General features: G+C 47.9%; 1 protein-coding gene across 1 annotated transcript in view; it reads left to right on the top strand.

The window, feature by feature from the left end:
- Positions 1 to 24,940, top strand: part of JARID2 (jumonji and AT-rich interaction domain containing 2) — a 260,643-nt gene that overhangs the window by 143,192 nt on the left and 92,511 nt on the right. The window contains exon 3 of the mRNA XM_029943136.1: positions 15,674 to 15,815. Within this exon, the coding sequence (XP_029798996.1) occupies positions 15,674 to 15,815 (142 nt within the window). The remainder of the gene's footprint in view (positions 1 to 15,673; positions 15,816 to 24,940) is intronic.

Genomic DNA, 24,940 nt, shown 5'->3' with positions numbered 1-24,940 from the left:
TTTTATTTATTTTTGAGAGACAGAGACAGTGAGAGCAGGGGAGGGTCAGAGAGAGAGGGGGACACAGAATCCGAAGCAGGCTCCAGGCTCTGAGCTAGCCATCAGCACAGAGCCTGACGCGGGGCTCGAACCCACGAACCGTGAGATCTGACCCGAGCCGAAGCCGGCGCTTAACCGACTGAGCCACCCAGGCACCCCTGCAGATAGAATTTGAGCCAGTAAAAGGGGCAACAGAATTGTTAAACTATGTTGAAGTCCTTGCACGTAAATCTTTCTCTCGTTAATATCTTCTGTTACTTTTTGGAAGCGAGCTTGCTGAATTACAGACTTGAAACATATTGGCATCTATGACCACGTCGCTCTTCCAGAAATAGTTTTTCAGTTTATTCCCACCCTACCAGCCTATGGGAGTAGGGGTTTTGTCAGAATCAGATTGGAGGAGGAGAGGAACACCTCTTCGTTTGTGACCTGAGTTATCAGGGGAGGACTTTTCAGTCCTTCTCAAACAGTTTCCCCCTTACTCATTTCTTTCCGAGTAGGCCAGATGACCATGTTGCAATTGTGGTTGAATTTTACTTGATACTTCTGCAGGTCATGTTTTCAAAATCTCAACATTTTAATTTTCTCTAACTTGTCATCATTTCTCTGTTTACCTTTTTACAAATCCATTATCTGAGTCATTTAAAAAAATAGATTGAAAGCTAAAACCTATTTTACCTTGTCTCTTTACAACCAAATAATTAAAAGCACGATTCATTAGCACCAAAGTTTATTAAGGCATATAGGTAAGTCTTAACAGTGTTTACTATGTACCATTAACCCTTTTATGTGTATAATTAATGCCTTTACTTAACCAATCACGGTTTCCTGCCCATTTAACAGAGGAAACGGAAGGCATCCACTGATCCTCCACTTAAGTTCACACAGTCGATGAAGGGTAGGATTAGAACGAGGCAGCCTTGTCTACACTCTGGTGTGTGTGCTGTAAACCATGAAGGTTCTTTAGTACTAGATGTTCAGCAAATCAGTTATGTTTTCTTTATTTAGAAAATTTTAATGCTTTTTTTTTTTTTTTTGAGAGAAGAGGGTGAGTAGGGGAGGGGCAGATGAAGAGAGCAGAGGCTCTGAAGCATCAGTCTGTACTAACAGCAGAGAGCCCAACGTGAGGCTCGAACCCATAACATATGAGATCATGATATGAGCCAAAGGGACACTTAACCAGCTGAGCCACCCTGTAGCCCATTTGGTTTTTCTTTTCTTTTCCCCCCTTACATAAGAAAAACCTGGTGGAACATTGCCTTTTCTCAGAGCTTCTGAATTTGAACTTCCTGTTTTAATTGTAGTGCCATTTCATTGGTATTCATGACTAAATCCATAGCAACCAAATTTCACTAGTTAATATACAGTCACCCAGCCTCGATCTCCCTACTGTGCCTTGTAATTGTTGGTATTATTTTATAATTGTACAGTGTGGCCTTGAAGTCACCGTGGCTGTAGGACCAGCCATATGAATTATACAGTTGAACGCTGTTAGTTCTTCCGGAATTGCCAAGCCCTCCTGGAAAGGGTCCAAGCCAGACTCCGTATGTACTTAATTCCTTTTGGTATGTTGCCAGTGTATTAACTTTTACTTAAATAGAATTCTAACAAGTAATGTTTATTATTATGTTGGCTGCTGTAAAGGGCCCACACTTGAATAATATTTTTGAAAGACAGATATTAGCCCTGCGGATCACTTTCTGCATTGGCTTCTTATCACAGCGTAGGTGATATGATCAATATCATGTGGTTCTGGGGCGCCTGGGGGGCTCAGTCGGTTAAGCGTCCACCTTCAGCTCAGGTCATGATCTCACATTTGTGGGTTCGAGCCCTGCGTTGGGCTCTGTGCTGACAGCTAGCTCAGAGCCTGGAGCCTGCTTCAGATTCTGTGTCTCCTCTTTCTGCCCCTCCCTGCTCATGCTCTGTCTCTCTCTGTCTCAAAAATAAATAAAACATTAAAAAAAAATTAAGATATCATGTAGTTCAGCCCAAATAACAGATGTGTCTTTATCAACACATGGCTGATGCAGTGTGATCATCAACCCCCTCTATTTCCTTTGTGAAATTCTCAAGATTCTACAACCCTGTGAACCCGCTTCACCCTGTTCGTTCTTTGTGATGAGTGGTTTTCTGGACACTGGGTTGGTAAGGTGTCACCGTTTGTATGCAGTCACTTACGTAGGCGGCGGGACACGGGAGAGCTTTTGAAAGCAGATCATGGATGATAAGAATTGCTTGGTGACTGCTCGAACTTTGTAAGGCCTGTCTTTCCTTTAGGAGTTAGGTCCCAGCTCTCAATGTGAGCGGACTTCCTTGATTGGATACATGAATAAAACAAGTCCGCATGCTTACGAAGCAGCTTCTTTAATTAATCAGCGCCGCAGTATTTGTTCCCCAAATCTGATAAAGGTGTGTGAGTGAATGGCGCTCTCACATTTTATCCAAATCCCCAACTGGGGTTTGCTCCAGTCACTTATTTTCAGGACGCTACGTGCAGGTGGCGGGGCTGCTGGAGCTGACCCAAGTGGGAGGTAATGAAACGGTGGCACATGGCCGTTGGGTCCTCCGTTCTGAAGCTCCTAGGAGCAGTGGACGTCCTTGGATGTCCTGGCACTTAGGTGATAATTACGTGGTTGGTGGTTATGTAGCTGGCCGGCCACATAGCATTCCTTAGGATGAGGGATCCTTCCTGAAATTCTCATCTCTTCAAAGTACTCTAAATGCTACTTCGTTCTCTGCAGTCCTAGGTAACAGGACTTTATACTTATGCATTTGGAGATTACAGCGATTACACAAGCAAAAGTTGACCCCTGTTTTGGAAGCCAGTTTGCCATGAACTTGGAAACTCGTACTTGCGTATCCAAGGATTTCTGACAGTTGTACTTCTCAGTACGTATCCCAGAGAAAGTCCAGTGCGTGCTTTCCAGAAGACAGGCAGAAGGATGTTTGCAGCGTGGCTCCTGACACCAACAAACGGGCGATACTTCGATGACCCTGGGGGAGATCATTAACAGGGGAGTGTGATGAACGACCATGAAAATGGGCAAAGAATAAGCAAAATCATGGATGGGTGATCTTAGTAATAACCCCGTGTTGAGCTGGTGGGGTGGGGGTGGGGGAATCAAATCCCCTAAGACTTAACCCAGAGCGATCCCGTTTTGTGAGGTTCGGAATCGAGCAAAGTGAAATCATATAGCACAAATACATGTATGTAAGAAGTAGAACTGAAAATAATGAAGCGGGGGGTAGGTGGAGCATATAGGTAATGTTTTAGTAATTGGGTTTGGCTGTGCGTTTATTTACAGGTATTTCGGGCATTAAACTAAAGCAGGGAGGCGGAAATTGAGGACATTTGGGGAGTCTTCATTTAAAACTTTGGACTTGCTCAGATCTTTGAATGTTAAAACTTTGCCGGTGATGCGGTCTGTAGTAGGAACAGAGAAAGCATCCTTGGAATCTGGCCTGTCTCCCCCTGCTCTACCCAGTGCTGCTCAGAATTTCAGTATTGAATGCGGTATTTTTGTTCAGAAACGGAACCCTGTTCCGTTTCTATTATGTGTCCCCCGGAGGCTGCCGTAAGCCCCTGTATCTGGTCCTGTTGATGCATTTCCTCTTTGGGTAACCAGCATTTTATCGGAACCATCCAGAAGCTCCTGGAGTGCGGAGCCAAGAGCTTTTCAGCTCTTGTCCTGACCCAGCAGCAGCGCGCAGGTCCGGGAAGTGGACACCTGGGGCTAATTAAGCGTGCATGTTGGGGAATGAGGCGTTGCACGATCAGAACCTGACGATGGTCTTGGAAGTGAAAACAGTCTGGGCCAACACTGTTACTAGGTCTTATCTTCTAAATTTTAAAGTACTTACTTTCTAGACATCGGAAAGAGGAAGAAGCCACGAAGTCAGGGAAAGTAGAGATTTTAAAAAAAAAATGAAGAAAGCCCCAAACGACTAGGTACACTCCCATGTTGCAGGCGTCAGAGCTGGATGTTAAGGCTGACCTCCATCCATGACCCCCAAGGTGTGTTTCTGGCCAGTTATTTTAGGTCTTGCGGTTCCACCTTTCTTCTTAACCTTTTCTTAGAAGTGCCGGACCCCACTTGCAGTTCTGTGTTGGGTGCTTTTGATTACTGAGGGATCTAAAAGCCAAGTCTCAGTAGAAAAGGAGAGGAAAAAAGCCAAATAGCCATCCCTTAAATGTCCTTTAATTGAGTGTGTAGGACTTCTGCGGCTGTGGGATACGTGCCAAACAGTTGTTCAACATCCTAGGGATCTGCTGCACCCGAGAGAACCCGGTGAGGGTCTGTTCTGTGGGCTCCTGCCGAGCACAGTAGGGTTGGGGAGGGATTTTCCATCCCTGTGCCTTCTACGGGGAATTAGATCATGAGGTTTTTCCAGTGGGTTCGCTTGCCCCGTTCCTGGATGACCTTCTGTTGAGACCTTATGAGGAAGTAGCTCTCATCTTGGTTGAGAACTATACCTGCACAAGCCTCTGTTTGCTCATCTGCGAAGTGGGGGATTATGCTAGATTGTCTCTGAGGCCGGACTCGGAATTCTGATTTTAAAGTAGTGGCTAGCCGGTAGGAATTGGGAAAGACCATCATCTCCCCGCTGATATTTTTGTTTGTGTGTCTAAAAGTGAGGGAGCTAGATACACCTTGGTGATTTATTGGTGATTTAGGAAGCAGGGGATCGCTGTCAGGGAAAGAACAATCTCCGGATCTGGGTAACTGTCCACCAGAAGCCGTGAGCAAAGCTGGCGTCTGCTTTCAGGGTTTTTGTGAGGTCTAAGTATGTAATGTGTGTAAAGCCCGAAGGGGCTCCTTTAATGGTTAAACAACAACTAACTAAAAGTAATAGTAAGGGCAGTGCCTTCCTGGCTCCATTGGATGAATTAGCCATAAAACTAAATGGCACGTGGGTTCTTAGGTGGCACGCCACCATCTTCTCTTGTCCCATCCATTGGAAAGGCATAAAGGGTAGAGTGTGGGGCGGTGTTCAGAGCATGTGTTTGGAACATTATAATCGGCAGCTGAAGTTCAAAAGCTTCAGAAGAATTGACTTTTAAAATCAAATAGCTTTATGACAAATGAAGGGAGATGCAGGCCAGGGAGCTGGCCAGCCGTGTTGGATTCTTGCCTCTGACTGGCCCCCACCCCCAGCAGCTGCCAGGCCACAGAGCCCGTTTTGTGACAGATCTTCAAGAAACAATGAGGAGAAACAGCTTCTGTGCTATTAGATTAGATGAATTTATGTGCGTGGGGGAGGCAGCGGTCATCACAGAAGTAATAAAGCGCCCTGGTAGCTGGAATCGAAGAGGGGGGAGGGCGGGCTGGAGGAGGAGCATGCGGAGCGAGATTTCTGCAGTCTGTCTGGATCGCTGCCCAGGTTTCCCAGCCAAAAAAACAAATAAAAATAAATAAAAGGCAAGTGCTGAATGACACAGATTAGGATATTAAAAAAGGATGCCATTGAAAATGTGCCACGGACCCCCTGCCGTCCACGGGGAGGGGGTGCGGTGTGCGCACGGCGGGGGCGGTCTGACAGACTGGGCACACAAGTGTGGACGATTAAACTGACCGCCCCCATCAGAGGTGTCCTGCCTCCCCCCTCCCCCTCCTCCGTCGCAGAAATTCTCAAATAAGGAATTGTCTGCATTGCAGATTGGGGGAAATTGCCCGATGGAGAAAAGCTAGTCCCTCTTTTCCTCCCCCCATCTCAATTTATCAGGAGGGGGAGAAAGCGGCCCAGACCCCTCCTCCTCGGTGTTGGGTTCCCTCCCCTGCACATAAATAACCTTCCCTCCCCGGCGCCTCCCTCCCCCCGGGCCCAGGGCTGTGCGGCCGTCCTATTGCCGCACGGAATCTGCACTGCCGGAATCCGCACTGCCGCCTGCTTATTACGTACCGGGGTGGATTGTTGACAAGTGCTCGGGAGCCGCGCTCGCCCGCCCTCCCCCTCCTCCCTCCTCCTCCCTCCCTCTGTCCTTCTTCCTCTCTGTCTCTCTGCAATGATCCGGCTCTGAGGAGGATGGCTGCTCCACGGGTCTGTCAGGTGCAGTTTTTGGTGGCTTATCTTGAGGAACCTGGGATAGAAGGTCTGTTCCTATAAATACAATAAAAACCAAATAGCTCGAGGTTTGTTTCCGGCTGCTGCGGCTTTTGTTGGAGAAATAGGCCTTTTGTGGTTTTTCCCTGCTTGGGGTCCTGATGAAATCCATTATGGATGGCAAGGTGCTAGATGTGTCTGTATAGGAGTATGTAAAAAGTGTTGCAATTGCTTAATATTAATATTCTTTTAGCTGTGGTCTCCTCCCTGGGGGCAATGGTGGCTCCTGCAAAGGCACTGTGGAAATTTACAAGAGGGGAATTAATGTCGTCCTTAAAGCATTCAGCTCTGTTGACCATTTTGGACAAATCTGCAGTTTGAGCCAGGCCTGTATGAATTTAGACGTTTCTCTGGGGACTGAACGCCATCCAGCTATGGCTGGTCCCTTTATTTTATTGCCAGTTTATGTGATCATTTCCCAGCATTTAAAAATAGATGTTTGATTAAAGTTAATTAGTTTTTCCTCACCATGGCTTGGGTTTCCTTCATCAGCAGCGTGCATGGTTTCGTTTCCCTTAATACTTTCTTTCTCCCCCTTGTCTTCCTTCCTTGAAAGATGGAGGAAACTGAGGCATGTAAATAGATGCTGAGTGATTCTAGGTCAGCCCTTAAAGCCGTAAACCCCGAATGCTCTCGATGTTTCTCCCATAGTTGGTGCATTCATCTGTGCTTGCGTTACTAGACATAAACACAGATGAATTTTCGGAGCCATCAATTTTAGATGGCTCAGATCTTTGCAGATTCTATGGCCGCGTTCCTAGAGGGCTGCTTTCTGTGTTGCTTCCATTAGGTTTCAGTAGGAGAAGGAATGTTGCTCTGGGAGGGAGCAGGCCTCTCTGAACTTGCTTGCTGTTAGTAGTTTTAAAATTTCTATGTTTTTAATTTTTGGGTAGCCCACTTAATCCTTTCTTATGATATTCATCTGAAAAGTGGGTGTGCAGTTGGGTTTGTGAGTGAGGCGGTGAGGTCACGGGGAAACTGCTGCCCCTCCAGCCTTGCCGGAGAACTTCTCTGGGGTCCGTTTTTATTGTATGAGGGAGCAGGAGCAGCGGGAGAGGTTTTAGGGGTAAGGGTGTGGCGCTCCTCTACGGATTGGGTAGGATGTCAGGACACAGTATTTGGAGTTGTGCCTGGTTATCGGCACCGACTAGTACACAAACCAGTAACTTTAAGGGATTTGTTGATGTGCGTCGAAGCCAGCTTTGCGTCACTTTGTAGAGACTTGCTCATATTCAAGAGCCCGTTTCAGTTGGTAACTCACCTGTGGGGTAAATGCAGTCGATGATCTTCAGCGTTAGAGATAAATACACCCGCACGTGGTAATTAAAGACAGACTATCCTTGGTTGTCCAGGCACCTGCTGTATATGTATGTGGCTCTCCCCGCTTTGGAGAAGTGCAAATTACATGATTCGGGAAAAATCTGATTGTGTGTGTGTGTGTGTGTGTGTGTGTGTGTGTGTGTGTGTGTGGTTTGGTTATCTGAATGTGTTGGTCTTATTAAGCTATCTCAAAAAGAATTTCTCTAAAAATGCCCTGGGTTTTACCTCTACTGTGTATGGACTCCTAAGTTCCTTGCTCAGCAGCGATGCCATTGTTCTGTAGCTCTGTCTCCACGCCGGCCTAAATGCAACATCCTCTCTAAGCACTCTTCCTCTGAACATGGAAGGCGGTTTTCCACCTCGGGGGTTGTGGGTCCTGGGCCATCTGTACAGGGGCACCCTTGTATTCGGCCGGTGCGAGCTGGAGTTGTGCGTCCTCGGGGATCCCAAGGATTCACGCTTCGGCCGGACAGTCACACGAGGTCGCCTGGTGAGCCTGTTTCAGCAGGTTTGCCCGCGTCAAAAATCAATAAGGTATCGGGCTGGGGTGTGGACCCTGAGGAGTTAGGGCCTGGGATGGAGGAGTGATTGATGATCGCATGCAGAAGTCGAGAGCGCTGCGTTCTCATTGTGGAGAAACATGATGTTTCCGCTTCGGCAATTATTATGATTCAAGATACTCTACCTGTCGTGATGATTCTGAAAATCCTGGTGAGGAGGAAGCAGGGGTGGAAAGAGGGGGAATGTCAGGAGGAAGAGCCCGTCACCCCTACAGAAGCGAAGGGGTGGGTGCAAAACGCGCGGTAGACCTTGCTGGGCCGTTGTGGTCCGCCGAGTTCCAGTGGCTGCCGGGGCCCGTCCAGAACTCTAGACCTCGGCTCCTTCCCACCGAGTGATTTTGTATCCAGGTCCAGCTGTGGCTCTTTGGTGGTGGCGGTTGGAGCCTCCCCATGAGGGTGGTTTTCTTTCTTCTCGTGACTGCTGGTCAGGACGTGGGAAGGAGGCCGGCCTTTTGTCTCCGGGTGGTGCTCACTCATTTGGGGTTTGGAGCACCAGAATAGGGCCTGTTTCGGTGCTTAGCAGCCTCACGCTCACCCTTCCTGTGTGTGTGCAGGTGTCCTGTGTGCTGGCTGCTCCTTTGTGCCTCCAGGTGACAAATGCCCTCTGGGCCCAAGGGTTCTGCTCCCCTTCCCCGCTCTGCTGTCTCCAGTCTAGCCATCTGCTTGATTCTGAAATAGGAAAAAGGATGGAAGCAGACCTCCTCCTTGCCTACCCAGTGGCCCGACGTCTCCACGTTAACTAATTCTTACTGCATCAGTTTCTTGTTTGGTTTTTTGCTAACACCTTTTTTCAAGAACTCGTGCACACAAGGGAGGCTCTGTGGGGACAGGGTAGTGGTGGTAAAGGGCTCCTGTGGGATTATCTGGTTCTTGACTCCTTGGGTGTTAAGCTTAACAAAAGCCTGTGTTGTCTCTTTATCTTGGAGCTCTTTGGAAGGGTCATCGGGACTTAGTTTGGGATTGCATTTTCTCGGTTGGGATGGGAAATCTCCGTAGCTGACAAAGGGGAGCCCTCTCTGCCCAGGCGCCAGTCTCCCGAGAGAAGGGATCATTATTTTCCGTAAGCCGAGGTATTAAACCACTTTCCTTTGTGCTCCGTTGACCGTGAGAGTGGCAGTGACATCGTGCCTCCCTACTGTCCTTTGCTGTCATCCACCTCAGCGTTTTGATGTGGGGAGGATGTCCGTGGACCCTTCTGGACTTGGCGGACCTCTCTGCCCTGCCCACCCCCTTCCCAGGGACCCTAGCGTCCATCCAGAGGTTTAGCTGCTGCCCCAGGTGTGTTCCAGTTGGGCTTAAAGTCCGTATTCCTGTTGAACCTGCGAAGCTGGCCCAGGTCAGGTTTTCCCTGGCACCCCAAAGCTAAAAGCAAACAATCCAGTTTATTTTTCCTTTGAAACTTGGGGCAAAAAATAGACTTTAGTTTTCATAGTAATGGACCTAGACTGTGCATGCTGAATGCCTCAGGGAGGGTCCTACCTCAGCCAAGGGGGGCGGTCTTTCCAATTTTCCTCTCAATCAAAGTGCGCCAGCCATCCCTACCCCCCCCCCCCCCCCCCCCCCCCCCCCCCCCCCACACGCAGGCACGCAGCCGATGAAAATGAAAGCTCTCTTCGGATGCTTGACTGTTTAATATGTAATGTGATACCTTGTCTCGCGGTGACAGGGTGACAGACGGGCACTGGGCTGGATAATACAGAATTACCTTTTGTGCAACTCTTCCACAACAAAGCCCACTGCTCGGCCTCTCCCTGATATGCTAATACGTGTGGTGTGCTCCAGATGTTTTGGAAGCCAGGGACAGCTTAAAAGTCTCCTTATTCCGCCCCCCCCCCCCAACACCTCCCTAGCCCTTGCTTTAACCCATTTTAGGCACTGCTTTTTGTCAAACAGAGGCATTCAGGATGGCTGGTGAAACTTCTTTGTGTCTAAAACATAAAATTATAAGGCTGCACATTTTAAGGTGCCCCCCCTCCCCCTGCCGTGTTCACAAAGGATTCCCTTCTCTCCCTGTGCTGCACTGGTGTTCTGAAATCTGTACTCTCCTCAGTTGTTTTCGCTGGAGTTCATGGCCTAGTAGGATCTTTGGCCTGTTTGTGTTTGGATTCCCCCACCCCCAGAGTGTTCAAGCAAGAGGCAGATCCTGCTTCTCCATCTCCAGCCGTCCAAGGACAGACATTCTTCCTAACCCTCTGCTGATGCTGTTCCAGGCATAGAAAAGAAGCCATTTTTTGGTGTTTTGCCTTGAAAGTCTTTTTATTCCTTGCTAATTGGGGAGGTAGGCTGGGAAGCTCCGGAATTTGACGGCTCGGTGCTGGTGCCCTCAATTCTTTGGGGTTCTCAGCCTGTGAGACGCGGGCCCGAGTGGTCTCAGGCCGGTGACCTGCCCCTCCTGGCAGCCGCCGGTGGCTAGCCGGGGTCGCAGGGCGGTCCGCAAGCTGCCTTCCCTCGCAGTGGTTTGGAATTTTCAGTTCCTATTTATTGCTTTTGTGAAAGACAATAGACGTGGCTTAATTTAAGTTCAACCTACTGAATATTAATCGAGGAGACACATGCTAATATGGGGAGAAGGGAATCTTGGGGCCATCCCGCTTCCTCTGTCTAACCTCCACTCCCAGCGAAGGTCTGGGTTCGTCGGCGGAGGGGCTGGGGGAAAAGAAAACCAGTTTGTGTGTTTGAAATGTGTGTGGGGGGGTGATGTAACTGTGGATTCTCATCAGCTAAAAATAATAATTCAGAAAAACTGGCGGCCCGGCTTTGTTAGGGGGGAGAAGAAAAGGCAGGCGCATTAGCTTGCCTGATGTTCTGATAACGGCTCTTCTGCCCTGAGGAATCGTATTGCATCTGGCTGCGCTGGCCCTCGTGGATCAGCGGCCTACGATTTGGATTAAAACCCTCGCAATGAAAAGGGGTGGCCACTACACCAGAGGTGTGACCGGAGGTGGGGGCGGGGGTGGGGGGAAACACAAAAGAAACCCAGGCCTGTCCAACCAGGTAGACCGCTGCCTGACTAAAAATAACTCTTCGCGGTACAGGACGGGAGTACTGAAATTGAAAGTCGGTTTTACGAGAACAAACTGGTGTGTGCTTTTCCAAAGGCCTTGAAAAGCCGAGCCGCTCCCGTTTGCGATGGCCGGCAGGCAGTTCCTCCGTAGGGGCCCCAGTGTCCCCAGTGAGGGAAAGAGAGTCAGACTTCTGTCTTTGAAATGGGTGTAAAATTTCATAGTCCGGTTCCTCTTGACTTTGCACTTGGGACTTTTGGAAGGGGAGAAAACCGTGCCTTTTCACATGGAGGCCTCTTAGATGTGACCACTTTTTTGTAAACCTTTTTGTTTTTTTAAATGTCTTATTTATTTTTGAGAGAGAGAGAGACATAGAAAAAGAAGCAGGCTCCCCAGGCCCTGAGCTGTCAGCACAGAGCCTGACGCAGGTCTCGAACCCACGAACCGTGAGGTCATTACCTCAGCTGAAGCCGGATGCTCAATGACTGAGCCACCCAGGCGCCCCTGAACTTTTTTTTTTTTTCAGTTGAGAGAGGGGGAGAAAGAGAGGGAGAGAAAGATTCTCAAGCGGCCCTGTGCACCCAGAGTGAACCAGACCGCTCTCTGAACCACGAGGTCATGACCTGAGCTGAAACCAAGAGTCGGACGCTTCACCGACTGAGCCGCCCCCTGCGCCCCCAAACGCTTTTCCTCTCCCCTCAGAGTACTGCTTTTTCTGCCTCGGTGGTGTTTGGCATTGGCCCACTCTGAGCTTTGTGAAACGTTGTGTAGAGAACCTTTCCCTTCACAAAGTCCCTGATGAAAGGTGGAAGAATGACCCACATGGAACTGTGGGGTTGGATGCCTCACACTGACTCGTGTCATGACAGGCTGGGTGGTCATCCTTGTCCTCTCCCCTCTGGTTCACACTTGCACAGAGCGTTCCAGTGGCTCTGGTGTGAACCTTGCCTTCCCCTGCAGTAGCAGTTCTCAAACTGTGGGCCGCGGACCGGCCAAGGCAGTATCCACCTCCTGTGGGGACTTGTTAGAATAGGGACAGGCTGGGGGTGAGGCCGAGGGGATTGTCTGGTCAGGTAGATTCTGATTCATGGTCAAGTTCGAGAATCGGCTGTATGATCTGGAGAGATGATGGTTGTCAGAGGGGCAGGAGTGGAGCGGTCATTGAACTTTCCTCCGCTAAGTCACGCGCTCCCTCACCAGCCGCTTGCTCGTGCAGCAAGTGCAGAAGGCCGTGTTCTGTACCGCACCGCACGGTCTGACCGAGCCTCACCCAACCGCGTGCGGTCCTCACTTGTTTCCTGCTTGGTCTGAATACAGGTTCGGAACAACCCCCTGTTCCTCCGCACCACCACCACCACCTGTTTTTGGGTTTTGTTTGTAGGTATATCACACATTCCCAGCTGCTTGGTTTAGTATTTGCGAGCTTGCTTCCTGCCCCCCTGACTCACCTTCACCTTCCTCCCCGTCACTTCATTCCTTGCCCAACAAATGCAAAGTGTCGTCTTTGCACGTCCCAGCTGCTCCGCGTGTGTTGGTCGGTCAGCCTCCTCACCGGGATTTAGATCTTGAGTGATGATGCCTGTAACCCCAGGGGCCCGGGCACATGGTAGGTGTTAGTAAATGAGAGGGGCGCCTGGGTGGCTCAGTCGGATAAGCGTCGGCTTCCGCTCAGGTCATGATCTCACGGTCCGTGGGTTCGAGCCCCGCATCAGGCTCTGTGCTGACAGCTCAGAGCCTGGAGCCTGCTTCGGATTCTGCGTCTCCCCCTGTCTCTCTCTGCCCCTCCCCTGCTCACTCTGTCTCTCTCAAAATAAAATAAAGACATAAAAAAGATGAACAGAGGATGAAAAACTTAAAATAGTACAGAAAAAAAAAAGAATGGATGACTTTCCATTCGTCCCTCCCTCTCTTGCTTTATTCTCCTTTGTGGACTTCCGGGCTACTGAAAAAGGTGAATTCCATGAACGGTGAGCTTGTATTTAAGACGGCTCCGTTGTATTAACTCTGCATACGGTGTGTAACTCAGTTTTTACTTTGAATTCTCCATCCTTTGCAAGTGCGGTCATTCACCTTTCTCCTCTTTACAATAGGATGTGTATCCCTGGCCAGTTGCTTAATTTCTAAGTATTGTCTGTGTTCATCCTACTGTTTTCTGTAGTCTCGCTCCCCACCCTGGGGCCTTATAAAGTGCTCTTTATGTAGCGTAGTTTTATGTAGTTAATACCTATGTATGAGTGTTTTAGAGCTTTGTTACAGAATCTAAAGGCAGGTAGGATTGATTTTCATATATTTGGCTCTATCCCACGAACACATCCCAAAATATTACAAAAATTTAATATAGAACTGTTGAAGGTTCAACTTTCAACTGATTAAAATTAAAAATAATTTCCTTCTCTGGGGCACTTGGGTGGCTCAGTCGGTTCAGCATCTGAGTCTTGATTTCGGCTCTGGTCATGGTCTCGGCATGCTTGGAATTCTCTCCCTCCTTCTCCCCCCTGTGCACCCCACCCTGACTTGCACTTGTTCGCCCCCGTCCCCAATAAATAACCTTAAAAGAAAAAAGGTTCCTGTCTCACCAGCCGTATTTCAGATGCTCGGTACCTACATGGTGACCAGTGGGCACGGACCACGCTTCCACCCTCAGGCTCCTCCACATCTGTATAATTAATGTCTCCTTTTTGCCTCCCAGCATAGGCCCCCACATTTTAATCGGGGAAGTTGTGTATGTGTATATTTCCATGTTGCAGCCCGGGTCCCAGCGCCGCCATGGGATTGATCTGCTGCCTCGCGTTAGATTGCCAACCTTAGAGTATCCCTCTGCCTCTGAAATGACGGGAGAATGGATGACTAGGTGTGCACGCGCACCACATTCTTTCAGACGACGTTACCACGTCTGTGCACTCCTGGGTTCTGTATCGTGTCCAGTGCCAGGAACAGGAACCCTTCTTAAGTGTTTGATCCAAAAAGGGATTTAACCCAGGGAGCAAAGTGCTTACAAAAAGTTGGGTGGGATGGAAGAGCAAAAATCGGGGGGCCACACTGTACGTTGGGCCTTGGTGTTAACAGCCAAACACGGATTCCCAGCCGCGGGTGCCCGGGAGGCTGGTACCTAGATCGTGAAATTGGGGGCCCATCACTGCGGAGGCTTGCTTTGGGGCCGTCTTCTCACTGCTAGTACTTTGTGTCTGGGACCCTAGAGGCAGGGACGTCTGGGTGCTAGAACACCAGCCAGGCTTTTTTAATTTAGCTGTCGTGTCATCCCCCCCCCCCCCCCCCTTTAGTGTGGCTTTAGTGCTTATTAAAATACTTCTATACCCCTTGGCACAGCCCCTTCCCTGGGACCTTTCTCCAGTTTGATTCTTGAAAGTACATCATAGGGGCCCCCGGCGGCTCAGTCAGTTAAGTGTCCCACTGCGGCTCAGGTCATGATCTCACAGTTGGTGAGTTCAAGCCCCGTGTCGGGCTCTGTGCTGACAGCTCGGAGCCTGGAGCTTGCTTCGGATTCTGTGTCTCCCTGTCTCTCTCTGCTCCTCACCTGCTCGTGCTCTGTCTCTCTCTCTCTCAAAAATAAGCAAACATTAAAAAACAGGAAAAAAACACCACACTCCCTCGTCCTCTTTTGCATGGTGTCCTACGTGCAGTTCTAGAGAATCCGTGTCCTGTGAGACCGTCAAGGCCAAACGGGACTGTCTTCTGAACTGGATTGCTGGGAGGACTGGGGTGTGCAGTGGGGTTTCTAGTTACCGACTGAAGCCGTGGCTCCAAAATAGCGATGCCTTTGCCTGCGTGGGTCTTGAAGGCTGTTCCGAAAAGGATTTCAGTGTTTCTAGAAGTATGTCTTCAGCCCTTTGGAGGAAAACCAGTTCGAATCGGTAACACATGAGGTGCCTTTCTTTCTACCACCCACCCCAGCCCCCAAAGGTGTTTATTTCGGGGCAAAAAAATAAAAAAAAGCTCTGCAGTGGATTGTATTACAGGATTTTGCTTGGATTTCTTACTATCGAAACTGTTTCCTGGGCCTAAAGTAGGATGAGGTGTCCCACCAGAAAGGACCTGTACCCTTTCTTAAATTTTTTTATTTATTTTTAAAAATTTTTCTGATGCTTATTTATTATTGAGATAGAGAAACAGAGCACGAATGGGGGAGGGGCAGAGAGAGGGAGACAAGAATCTGAAGCAGGCTCCAGTCTCTCAGATGTTGGCACAGAGCCCGATGTGGGGCTCGAACCCACAAACCATGAGATCATGACCTGAGCCGAAGTCGGATGCTTAACCGACTGAGCCACCCAGGTGCCCCTAAAAATATTTTTAAAACATGTTTATTTCTGAGAGAGAGAAACAGAGTTTGAGCTGGGGAGGGACAGAGAGAGAGGGAGACATCGAATCCAAATCATGCTCTAGGCTCCGATCTGTCAGCACAGAGCCTGACGTGGGGCTCGAACCCACAAACCGCGAGATCATGACCTGAGCCAAAGCCGGACGCTTAACGGACTGAGCTACCCAGGCGCCCCCGGGACCCGTACCTTGTACTCCTCTTCTTCCCGAATTCTGGTCTGTCCTCCTCAGCCGTTGTGTGAGGGCTAACTGTGGTAAAGCGCTGCTTCCTGATGTCATGTGTTTTAAGTGTTTGTCCCCTTTTCTCACCTGTAGGGCTCCTTGGTCATGGCCAGTCTAAGGGATTAGGACCAGCGTCAGAACAGTCAGAGAATGAGAAGGACGATGCATCCCAGGTGTCCTCAACTAGCAACGATGTTAGTTCTTCAGATTTTGAAGAAGGGCCGTCGAGGAAAAGGTTAGTACCCAAGGCTGGCGCCTTCCCCCAGGGGCCACAAACCAGGCCCAGGCTTTCCCCCAGGGGAGTGAACTTGGGCCCCTCCCCCTGCCTCCCGGTTTTCCCAGAGGAGTCAGGGTTCCAGATGCTTCACACCCCGTGTCCCGGTTTTTCCTTTTTTTGTCCAATTGTCCTTAAAACTGAACACCCCTCAGAAAACGATCTGGGCCAAACAGAACCTCTTCTTGCCCTGAGAGTCGGCCACAAGGGTTGCCGGCTTGTAATTCTTGTCTTCACCGATCCTTTTTTGGCAGTCGAGTCTCCTCAGTTGCTGGAGTCCGTTCAGTGGTATGTTGGCTGTGCCTGTGGAGGGCCATTCCTAACCATGTGAAGAACGGAACATGGTGTTCCCAAAAAACTTCCTCCCTCCTCAGGAAAGCTGGGGGCTTGGTGTTCAGCTGTCGGCGGGTGTGGGATTGTTCCTGAAACTTTTAAATTTACTCGGGTTTTTCCCCTTAAAGGACTCTCTAAATAAGCTTGAGAGTTTGAGAGGGAAGTTGCTATGAGCAACTGTCAAACAGCAGCAGTGACATTCTAGAATAATGCTTCTAGTCCCGTGTTTCAAAGATCCCTTGCTGGTCACCTGCCTTATTTCATTCCTCATGTGTTGTTCCCCCGTTCGTAGAATTTAGATTTCATTTTTTTCCTCTTCTCTTCTTTCCTCTTCTCTTCTTTTCTTGTCCTCCCCACCCCCCCATCCTCATACTCGAGATTTTCCTGGATGACTCAGTTAAGGGCTTTTTCTTAGAACCTGGTCGTTGGAGAGGTTGGGAAAAGGAAAAAAAAATCCCCTTGGTCTGGTTGTCTCTGTTGACTCTACAGAATTCTAAATTACCTTTTGGAAACGGTCTAGATGCGCGTCTCTAACAAAGAAGTGGACAGAGTAGAAATTCAGAGGAAGGGCATGGAGTGGCCATGTGTTAGGTATTTAGAATCCTTCACAGAACTGGACTCTGGTCTGAAAGTGGACACACGCACTCAGTCTTCGTGTAGTCGCCTCAGTCATGCAGTGTCTTTGTTTACACAACCCGTGTTACCATTTCCTCTTAATTCTCTGCACTGGGTCCTAGAAGAGGGCCCAGATCTGTTATTAGTACACCCAGCAAGCTCTCTTTAAAGTCCCTTGGGGGAGTGTGTCAGTGACCACCATGTTACGTTTCAGCGACTTGGCCACATACACTTCTTGCTCTGCTCCAGTTGGAGAGACACTGCCTCACAAGAGTGGGGGTTGGAGCGTGTGTGTTATAAATCCCGTCAGGAAGTACATCGGGACGTGTGATACCACCCGTGCTCGCATACTTGGGCAGGTGGTCGTCCATCCAGCATCCTTCGCCTCTGTTTGGGGAGGAAGAGTCCGTGAGTGGGCTTGGAAATGGCACCCAGTCCCATAGCTGCACCCTGTCAATCATTCTCACCTCTGGAAAGATCTCCAGCCTGAGGGGGTGGTGCCCAAGATTGGTAGGGTAAATTCTCTTGGTTGAAGGCAGGCGGGGGACGATGACCCTGGCCCTTTGTCTTTGACCCCTAGCGCCTTTCTCCATTGCCGGGGCTGCTGGCCCCCCTCTTTGCACGGTGCTGTGCGGCAGCTGTGTGCAAATCAGTCTTTTTAACTTTTGTTCTCCAGGATGGTGGAAAAGAGAAATTTTGTTCAGGTTGAAATCTAAGGAAAACGTGACCATCGCTAATCTGCTTTAATTCGTGTGCCAAGTACCTTGTTTTAACTGGATTAAGGATTCATAGCTGCATTTTATTTGGTTATAACCACCCTCTACTTAGTGAAATCCGTTGGGGACATAACGTAGGTTACGATTTGACAGGTTAGGTTTGATTTCGGGCTGATCGGGGGTGGTCTGGAATTTACAGGAGAGGAAGTTTGTAGTTTACAAATAGATAGGGTCATTGGGGCTAAAGTGTCGTAGGGTACATCGCCAATAGAAAATAATTTAATGCTTTCTGGCTTTAAAGAGCTTACTTGTTTTGATCCATCATTGGTATTAAGTATGAATATTCAGTATAAATAACTTGGTTTGAACCCTGCCTTCGATGACAGATGGTTAGAACTGAAGTCTGAATTCCTGGGGCTTTGTCAGTGCTCCGCCAGCCATCAGTGCTCAGCCTTCCGTTATCTTGCACATATTAGACCTTTTTAATAAGTGGATGGGGTGTGGTGTCTCTGCTGATGGCTAGCCGAGCCCAGAGTAACTGCCTTAAAGTGATTGTTTCCAAATGTCACTTGGAGCATGTGGTGGATTGTTGACTCGACCCTACTTTTTACCTTGTGTCTAAAATTCCCCGAGTCTCGTGTATATATTGTGTGTATATGGTTGAGAGGAACATGTCTTGTGATTGATCCCTTGGGTTCTCTGTAGGCATTTAGGCTCTGTGGGATAAAACACTTTCCGAAACTTCTAGAGGCTATGGTGTATGTCCTTGGTCTGAACACAGCCTTCTCTGTTCTTCGAGAATTGCGAGCCATCCCTGTACAGATAATTGCTCTTCCTAAAATGTGGCTTTTAGGATCACCAGTTCACGTGCCTTTTGTCCTGGGAGTGGAGGGAGAAGGTCATTTGTGTTTGAGTTTTGTAAGGAAAATGAAGACACGAAGTGTAGACTGAGCAAGCCTCACTTAGACCTTGCCTTCAGTTTCCACCCTGGAAATCAGAGCAATTCCATTTTCTGATGATGCCTGTCACGTGATTTTTCAGTCTTCCGTTCAAACATCTTATGTGTTTACAAAGTGTTATTTTTCTGTAGGGACCCCCCCCTCCCCTGCTTGCTACATTTGGCTCTATGTACTTGGTGACTTTGGTTTTACTTGACGTTGGGGATCTTCTTGGCATACATAAAGCAAAAGAATCTGGACTTCCGTAGGATTTATTTTTCTTCATTGAGGCAAAACTGAAAGAAAGGTATCTTTTTACCCTGCCATTAAAAGGACAGTTCTCTGAAGTCCTTGCTCTTTGTAAAACAAAAGCCACCCTCTCTGGAAACTCTTAGCCTCTTTGATGGACAAGACACCCCAGCCACTGAAGATCTGGGGGCCTCCGAGCTGGTGGGAATCCCTAGATGTTGATTTTCCTTGCCTTTGGATCATTGGGGTAGCTGACATTAGAAATTAAACATTAATGTAGAGTGGAAATGCTATAGGGACTTTGAGCCTTTAATCACCTTCTGATTCTGATGGTGGCCATGCCTACCTAGCCCCTTACCCTCTCCATCCGGTTACACCGGCAATACCCGTCCTGTTCTTGCAGAAAACACAAGTTTTACTAGAGCCACAATGGACAGATTCCATCCGTCAGGGGTGGATGGACTGAGAAACTCTGGAGGGATGGTTCTGGGACTGTGGATTACTATGGAAAGGAAGGTGGCGTGCAGAGAAGTCGGTGTGTGACAGTATGCTTTTAAATGCAAGTAAATGGAAGATGCAAAATGCATGGTTCAAAAGGGGTCACTTGACCACTCTAAATATACAGCAAAATTAACTGTCTACTTACTTTACTTTATCTTTGGGTGGGGGGAATAGGCAGGCAAAATGTAACGACAGAGGTAGTTTTTAGGGACCTGTCCAGGGGACCTTGCGTGTGGCATTGGATTAACAGTAAGGACTGGAGCTAGACCACGTGGCTTCTTATACTGGCTCAGCATCGACTTGTCCTGTGCCTTTGGACAGGTTCTGCAGCATTGCTGGGCCTCAGTTTCCTTATTTGTTAAAATGTCTTTAACAGCACTAACCATCTCATGACGGTTTTTGTGCAGCTAACAAGGTGGATTTCTTTATGAAGAGCCCCCAGGGGTGTGCTGAGTACCATGTATTAGATACTGTTTGATTAGCAACCGTCCCTGAATGTGACACATGAATTGTGCATGAGCATGCGCATTTATTGGGGACTTCTCAACCCTGTTTCAGAGGAAGTTTGATTTATACAGACTGTGATCATCACTGCGGTGACACTGTCCCCGCCATCTGTGGGCAGATGGAAAAGTGTAGGCGTGTATCTCTTTTGAAGTTACTGAGCCATAGGAAGGACCCTGTGGCCTGTAGCATGGATTTCTTCCACTGAGATTTGCATAAATAACCAGGTCATTGGCTTGTGTGGAGCAGTCACCAATGGGATGAGGTTCAGGGTTGCCAAGATGGGCTGTTGGCGAGCAGGTTCCGTTCCCACCATGTGTTTCATCTTGCGGGCGGGGAGGCTTCTGTTTTTGCTAGTTACCAACTGCTCAGATCCCTGACGCACTTTGAAAGGAAACTCCAAGGGGCGTCTGGGTGGCTCAGTCAGTTGAGTGTCCGGCTTTGGTTCAGGTCATGATCTCGCGGTTCATAGGTTCGAGCCCCCTGTCGGGCCGTGTGCCGACACCTAGCTCAGAGCCTGGAGCCTGAGTCAGTTGGGTTTTGAATGGGAGAATCATCTTGCGTTTCTGGTCAGAAATAAATGTTGAAGGTGGTAAGCCTTCTCCCGGCCCTTTGGAATAGGTATTCCTTTCATAGCTGAGGGGTCAGTTATGGGGGTTTTTCCTTATTTCTCTTCTGAGTTACTTTGGAGATCCAAGATACTTTTCTACCTCCAGATTTGGAAGGAAGATAGGTCCAAATGCACAGGGTTCCTTCTTGGCACTGTTAGACATTGGAGTTATTCACTGTAAACATCCTGAAGAGTTAGAATTTTAAAAGTCTAAATGTTTGCTTCCCTTTTAACAAAATGCACTAGTAGTTCAGTCGAATGTTTAAAAAAAAAATTTTTTTTAATGTTTATTTTTGAGAGAGAGACCGAGCATGAGCAGGGGTGGGGCAGAGAGCGAGGGAGACACGTAATCTGAAGCAGGCTCCAGGCTTGGAGCTGTCAGCACCAGAGCCTGACGCGGGGCTTGAACCCACGAACCATGAGATCATGACCTGAGCCGAAGTCGCACCCTCACAGCCACCAAGCCACCCAGTCAGCCCAGTAGTCTTAGTTTGGTGTTAAAGATACTTGCTATTATTGCCAAGATTGAAAGCAAAACAAGCAACAAATAGTCTTAAGATTCTATTCCTCTTAATTTTTGGTGTAGATTTAGACGTCTCCACTGATCAGGGTGTTACAGATGGTTTTGTTACAGTCTTGAAGACTATTTTACCTACTAGAGATGAGTACTATTATAATTTTTAATTCCACAGCTCTCTTGACTACAATGTAGTCTCTACAGGAAGTAAAGAAGGGGCAAAATTACAGAATGGAGTTTTATGTGGGACCTTTAATAACCAGAAAATAATTGTTGAATTATATATAGTAAATGAGTATATGGGATTATATACGTGTGTGTGTGTGTGTGTGTGTGTGTGTGTGTGTGTGTGTGTGTGTGTGTGGACATTTGGTAAGTAGAGATGTGTCAAGCCTCAAGACTATCAGCTTTTCATCTGCCTTTCTGGGGTCATTTTCCTTTTTGCCTGAAAGGATTTTAAATACTTGTCTGCTGGTCTTGGGTGGATTTTCCAGCTGTTGTATGTCTGGAGGTCTTCAGGTCTTCCTTCTTTAAAGTAACATACGTATTTATAAGAACTGGAGGATTACCTCCAGTCCTAAGAAATCCACCTTCATTTTATTACTTTGTTAAAATTTATATATTTTGATAGAGTGAGCCAGGGAGAGGGAGAGTCTCAAGCAGGCTCCGCACCCCCAGTGTAGAGCTTGAAGTGGGGCTCAAACTCACGAACTGTGAGATCCATGATGGGAATGGAAATCAAGAGTCGGATGCTCAACCGACGAAGCCAGCCAGCCACCCCAGAAATTTACCTTTATTTTTGAGAGAGAGAGGGAGAGCAAGAGAAATGGAGTGTGAGTGGGGAAGGGGTAGAGAGAGCAGGAGACCGAGAATCCAAAGCAGGTTCCAGGCTCCAGGCTGTTAGCACGGAGCCCGACGCGGAGCTCAAAGTCACAAACCGTAAGATCGTTACCTGAGCTGAAGTCAGATGCTCAACCAACTGAGCCACCCAGGCGCCCCGGAAATTTACCTTCATTGTAAAAAGATAAGTTGCTCATTATAGAATTTGAGGATGGTGTTCCCCTCCCCACAAAGTGTTTTATAAAGATATCGCTCCACTGTCTCCTGCTTCGCATTGTTGCCAACAAGAAGTCTTCTGTCAGTGTTTTCTTTTTTAAAAACTCTCTCCAAGAAGTGTTGTTTTTCGTAGTCTACTTTTAAAGATTTTCTTCTCAGTCATACCATGTCCCTTGGAATAATTTGTTTCTTGTGTTTAGCGTTCACTGAGCTTCTTCTGTAAATTTTGTCAGTTTTGGAAACCTCAGAGGTAGTAGGTTTGCAAATATCTGGTAGTGTGTGCTTTCCCCTTTAAGTTTCTCAGTTGCTGGGCTGCTCAATGTTGACCCACAGCTCCTTGTGGCTGATCATTTTATCCCAATTTTCTCACCCCCATACCCCCATCCCTCATGTTTTACTTTAGGTAGTTTCTTTCTTTTTTTTTTTTTTCTTTCTGAAAAATTTTTAAAAATGTTTACTTTTTTGGGGGAGTGGGGCGAGAGAGAGAATGAACGAGCAGAGGAGGGGCAGAGAGAGAGGGAGACACAGAATCCGAAGAAGGTTCCAGGCTCTGACTGTCAGCACAGAGCCCGATGTGGGGCTCAAACTCCAGGACCATGAGATCATAACCTGGGCCGAAGTTGGATGTTTAACCCGACTGAGCCACCCAAGTGCCCCCATTACTTTAGGTAGTTTCTGTCTATAATCTGCAGAAGTTTTTTTTGTTTGTTTTTTTTTAAAAAACTTCATATTGTTTTTACTTCTACAAGTTATATTTTGGCCTTTCTGAATAATCCTCCACATCTTCAGTGGCCCTCTTAATGTGCTTCGTCTTTGCCTTTGTGAACTTAAGGACCACAGCTCTGGTGGGGGCGTTAGTACACTTGTCTGCTGATGCTATCACCTGCATTATTTACGGTCAGTTTCAGATGGCCTGATGCTTCTCCTCTCTCGAGGTCATATTTTCCTGCTCTTTTGTTTGCCTAATGATTTCTTCTTGGGCGTCGGCCTCACACGCTTTCCTCTGGGTTCTGGTTAGGTTTGTATTTCTTGAGCCTTGCCCTCAATGTGATGAAGCCCTGTAGGAGGCTGTTTGGTCCTTTTGGATCTTGGCACTTCAGCTTTGCTCGAGAGAGCCAGAGACGTGTTTTCGGTCGGGTTGTGTTCGTCCCACTGCTCACACACGACCCGGATGCATACTTGCTGCCCTGCGGACTAATGGCATTTGCTATTTTGGCTAGCAGGTGCAGGCACCGTTCCCGGCCCCGTGTGGGATTTGGGGACGGTTACCTCTAATTCTTCCTCGAGGTACTTTACGTTCCATAGTTTCCTCACTAGTGCCTGCTGGTTCACTGTGAACTCCTGAGGGGGCTCTGGAGTTTTCTGTGTGGCTCTTGTCTCCAGGACTCTGCCTTCCAGATTCTCTCTATACCGGGGCCTTTGCAAACCTCAGCTCCCTTTTCCTCCATTTCAATTCCTTCAACTCCTGCTTGATTTTCCCCATCCGAAGGCGGTGGCCTGGAAATTCTCTCAGGACTGGGAGCTGGGCCATCCTTTCTTACGTGTCTGAGGATCACTGTGTTTTGTTTTGTGACATCCATTGTCTTGTGTGGGTTTTTCGTTTGTTTCAGGCAGGACGAAAGTCAGTCAGTCCTGACCCTGTGGTTCTGGTCCTTGAACGTTGAATGAGAGGGAGAAGGGTACCGCCAGGAAACATAAATAACTACCATGTTTGCACTTGATCTAGTCATGGTCCTGACCTTTCCATTTAGTTTTATTAGTCATTATACAAAGAAGAGTGAATTGCATAAGTAATCTCTGACGCAATATAGGAGAATCTCAAAATAAAGAAGCAATTGACCTATAAATAGCAAGTCCCGTTCTGCAAGAGAGCGTGTGACTATTAGAAATGCTTCAGACTCTTTGAAGTTCTGGAGCCCCTGTTTCTAAAAGAGGAAAAAACGGTTTGGTGACTAGAACATATTGTGCTTAATCAATCTTATCTTAATCCTAATGAGACACCTGGAAGATTTTATTATCCCTGTTTCATGGCCGAGTCAACACATTTCCAAAATACTTAACTGGTAACACCTTTTTCTTTCTTTCTTTTTTTTTTTTTTTATTTCTTTCTTCTTTTTTTAAAATGTTTTGAGAGAGAGAGAGAGAGAGAGAGAGAGAGAGAGAGAGAGAGAGAGAGAGAGAGAGAGAGAAGGAGCAATGGAGGGCAGAGAGACACAGACTCTGAAGCAGGCTCCAGGCTCTGAGGTGTCAGCACAGAGCCCGATGTGGGGCTCGAACTCCGGGACCATGAGATCATAACCTGGGCCGAAGTTGGATGCTTAACCAACTGAGCCACCCAGGCGCCCCAACGGCACATTTCTTATAAGTAGCAAAGTCAGGAATGGAATCCAACACTTCATACCTATATGTAATGCCTGCTTTTGTCCACTACACCATGTCTCCTTCCGTCGGGGCCATCAAATATAGGTCTTCGTTTTTCAGGTGCCTCTGGGACAGTCAGGTACAGAAGGGACCCTACTTTTGGTGCCTCATGAGCTGAACCGTGGCTGGTTCACAGCCTCACTGGTAGAGCACCTATGTGCAGTGCACACTCTGTGTGGCCCCTTAGATCTTAGTAAATGCTTTCTTCCCCTGCCCAGTGTTTGTATTCCTTCTTTAATGAACTAAAAACTCTTTTTTGCTTCCTAAAGTGAATAGAAAGACCAGGGAAGCTTTAGCTTATCTTGAGTAAAACACATTTTGCTTTTGCGTCCTTTCTGGAGTCCTCCAGTATTAGAGTTGAGAGGATGCCGTTCATGCACAAGGAAACTGGGAGCGGTCCGTCCTGGATGCGAGAGAACATTCAGGACCTGGTGGACTATTCCTTTTAGGTGGCTGTTCCAAACGGATCTGTGATTAATTTGTGGCTGTACTGGCTTGTTCCCATGCTTCTCTGGGAAGATCCTCTTTGACTTGAAGAGTTAAAGTGTTGGCCCACCGCATGGATGCATTTCTTACAACGCAGGTTTGGGAAGGGAGTTCATATCCGTAGCTCTTCATACCTTCCT

Source organism: Suricata suricatta, chromosome 7 (assembly GCF_006229205.1).
Source record: "Suricata suricatta isolate VVHF042 chromosome 7, meerkat_22Aug2017_6uvM2_HiC, whole genome shotgun sequence".
NCBI lineage: Eukaryota > Metazoa > Chordata > Mammalia > Carnivora > Herpestidae > Suricata > Suricata suricatta.
This window is presented reverse-complemented; position numbering and strand designations above follow the sequence as displayed.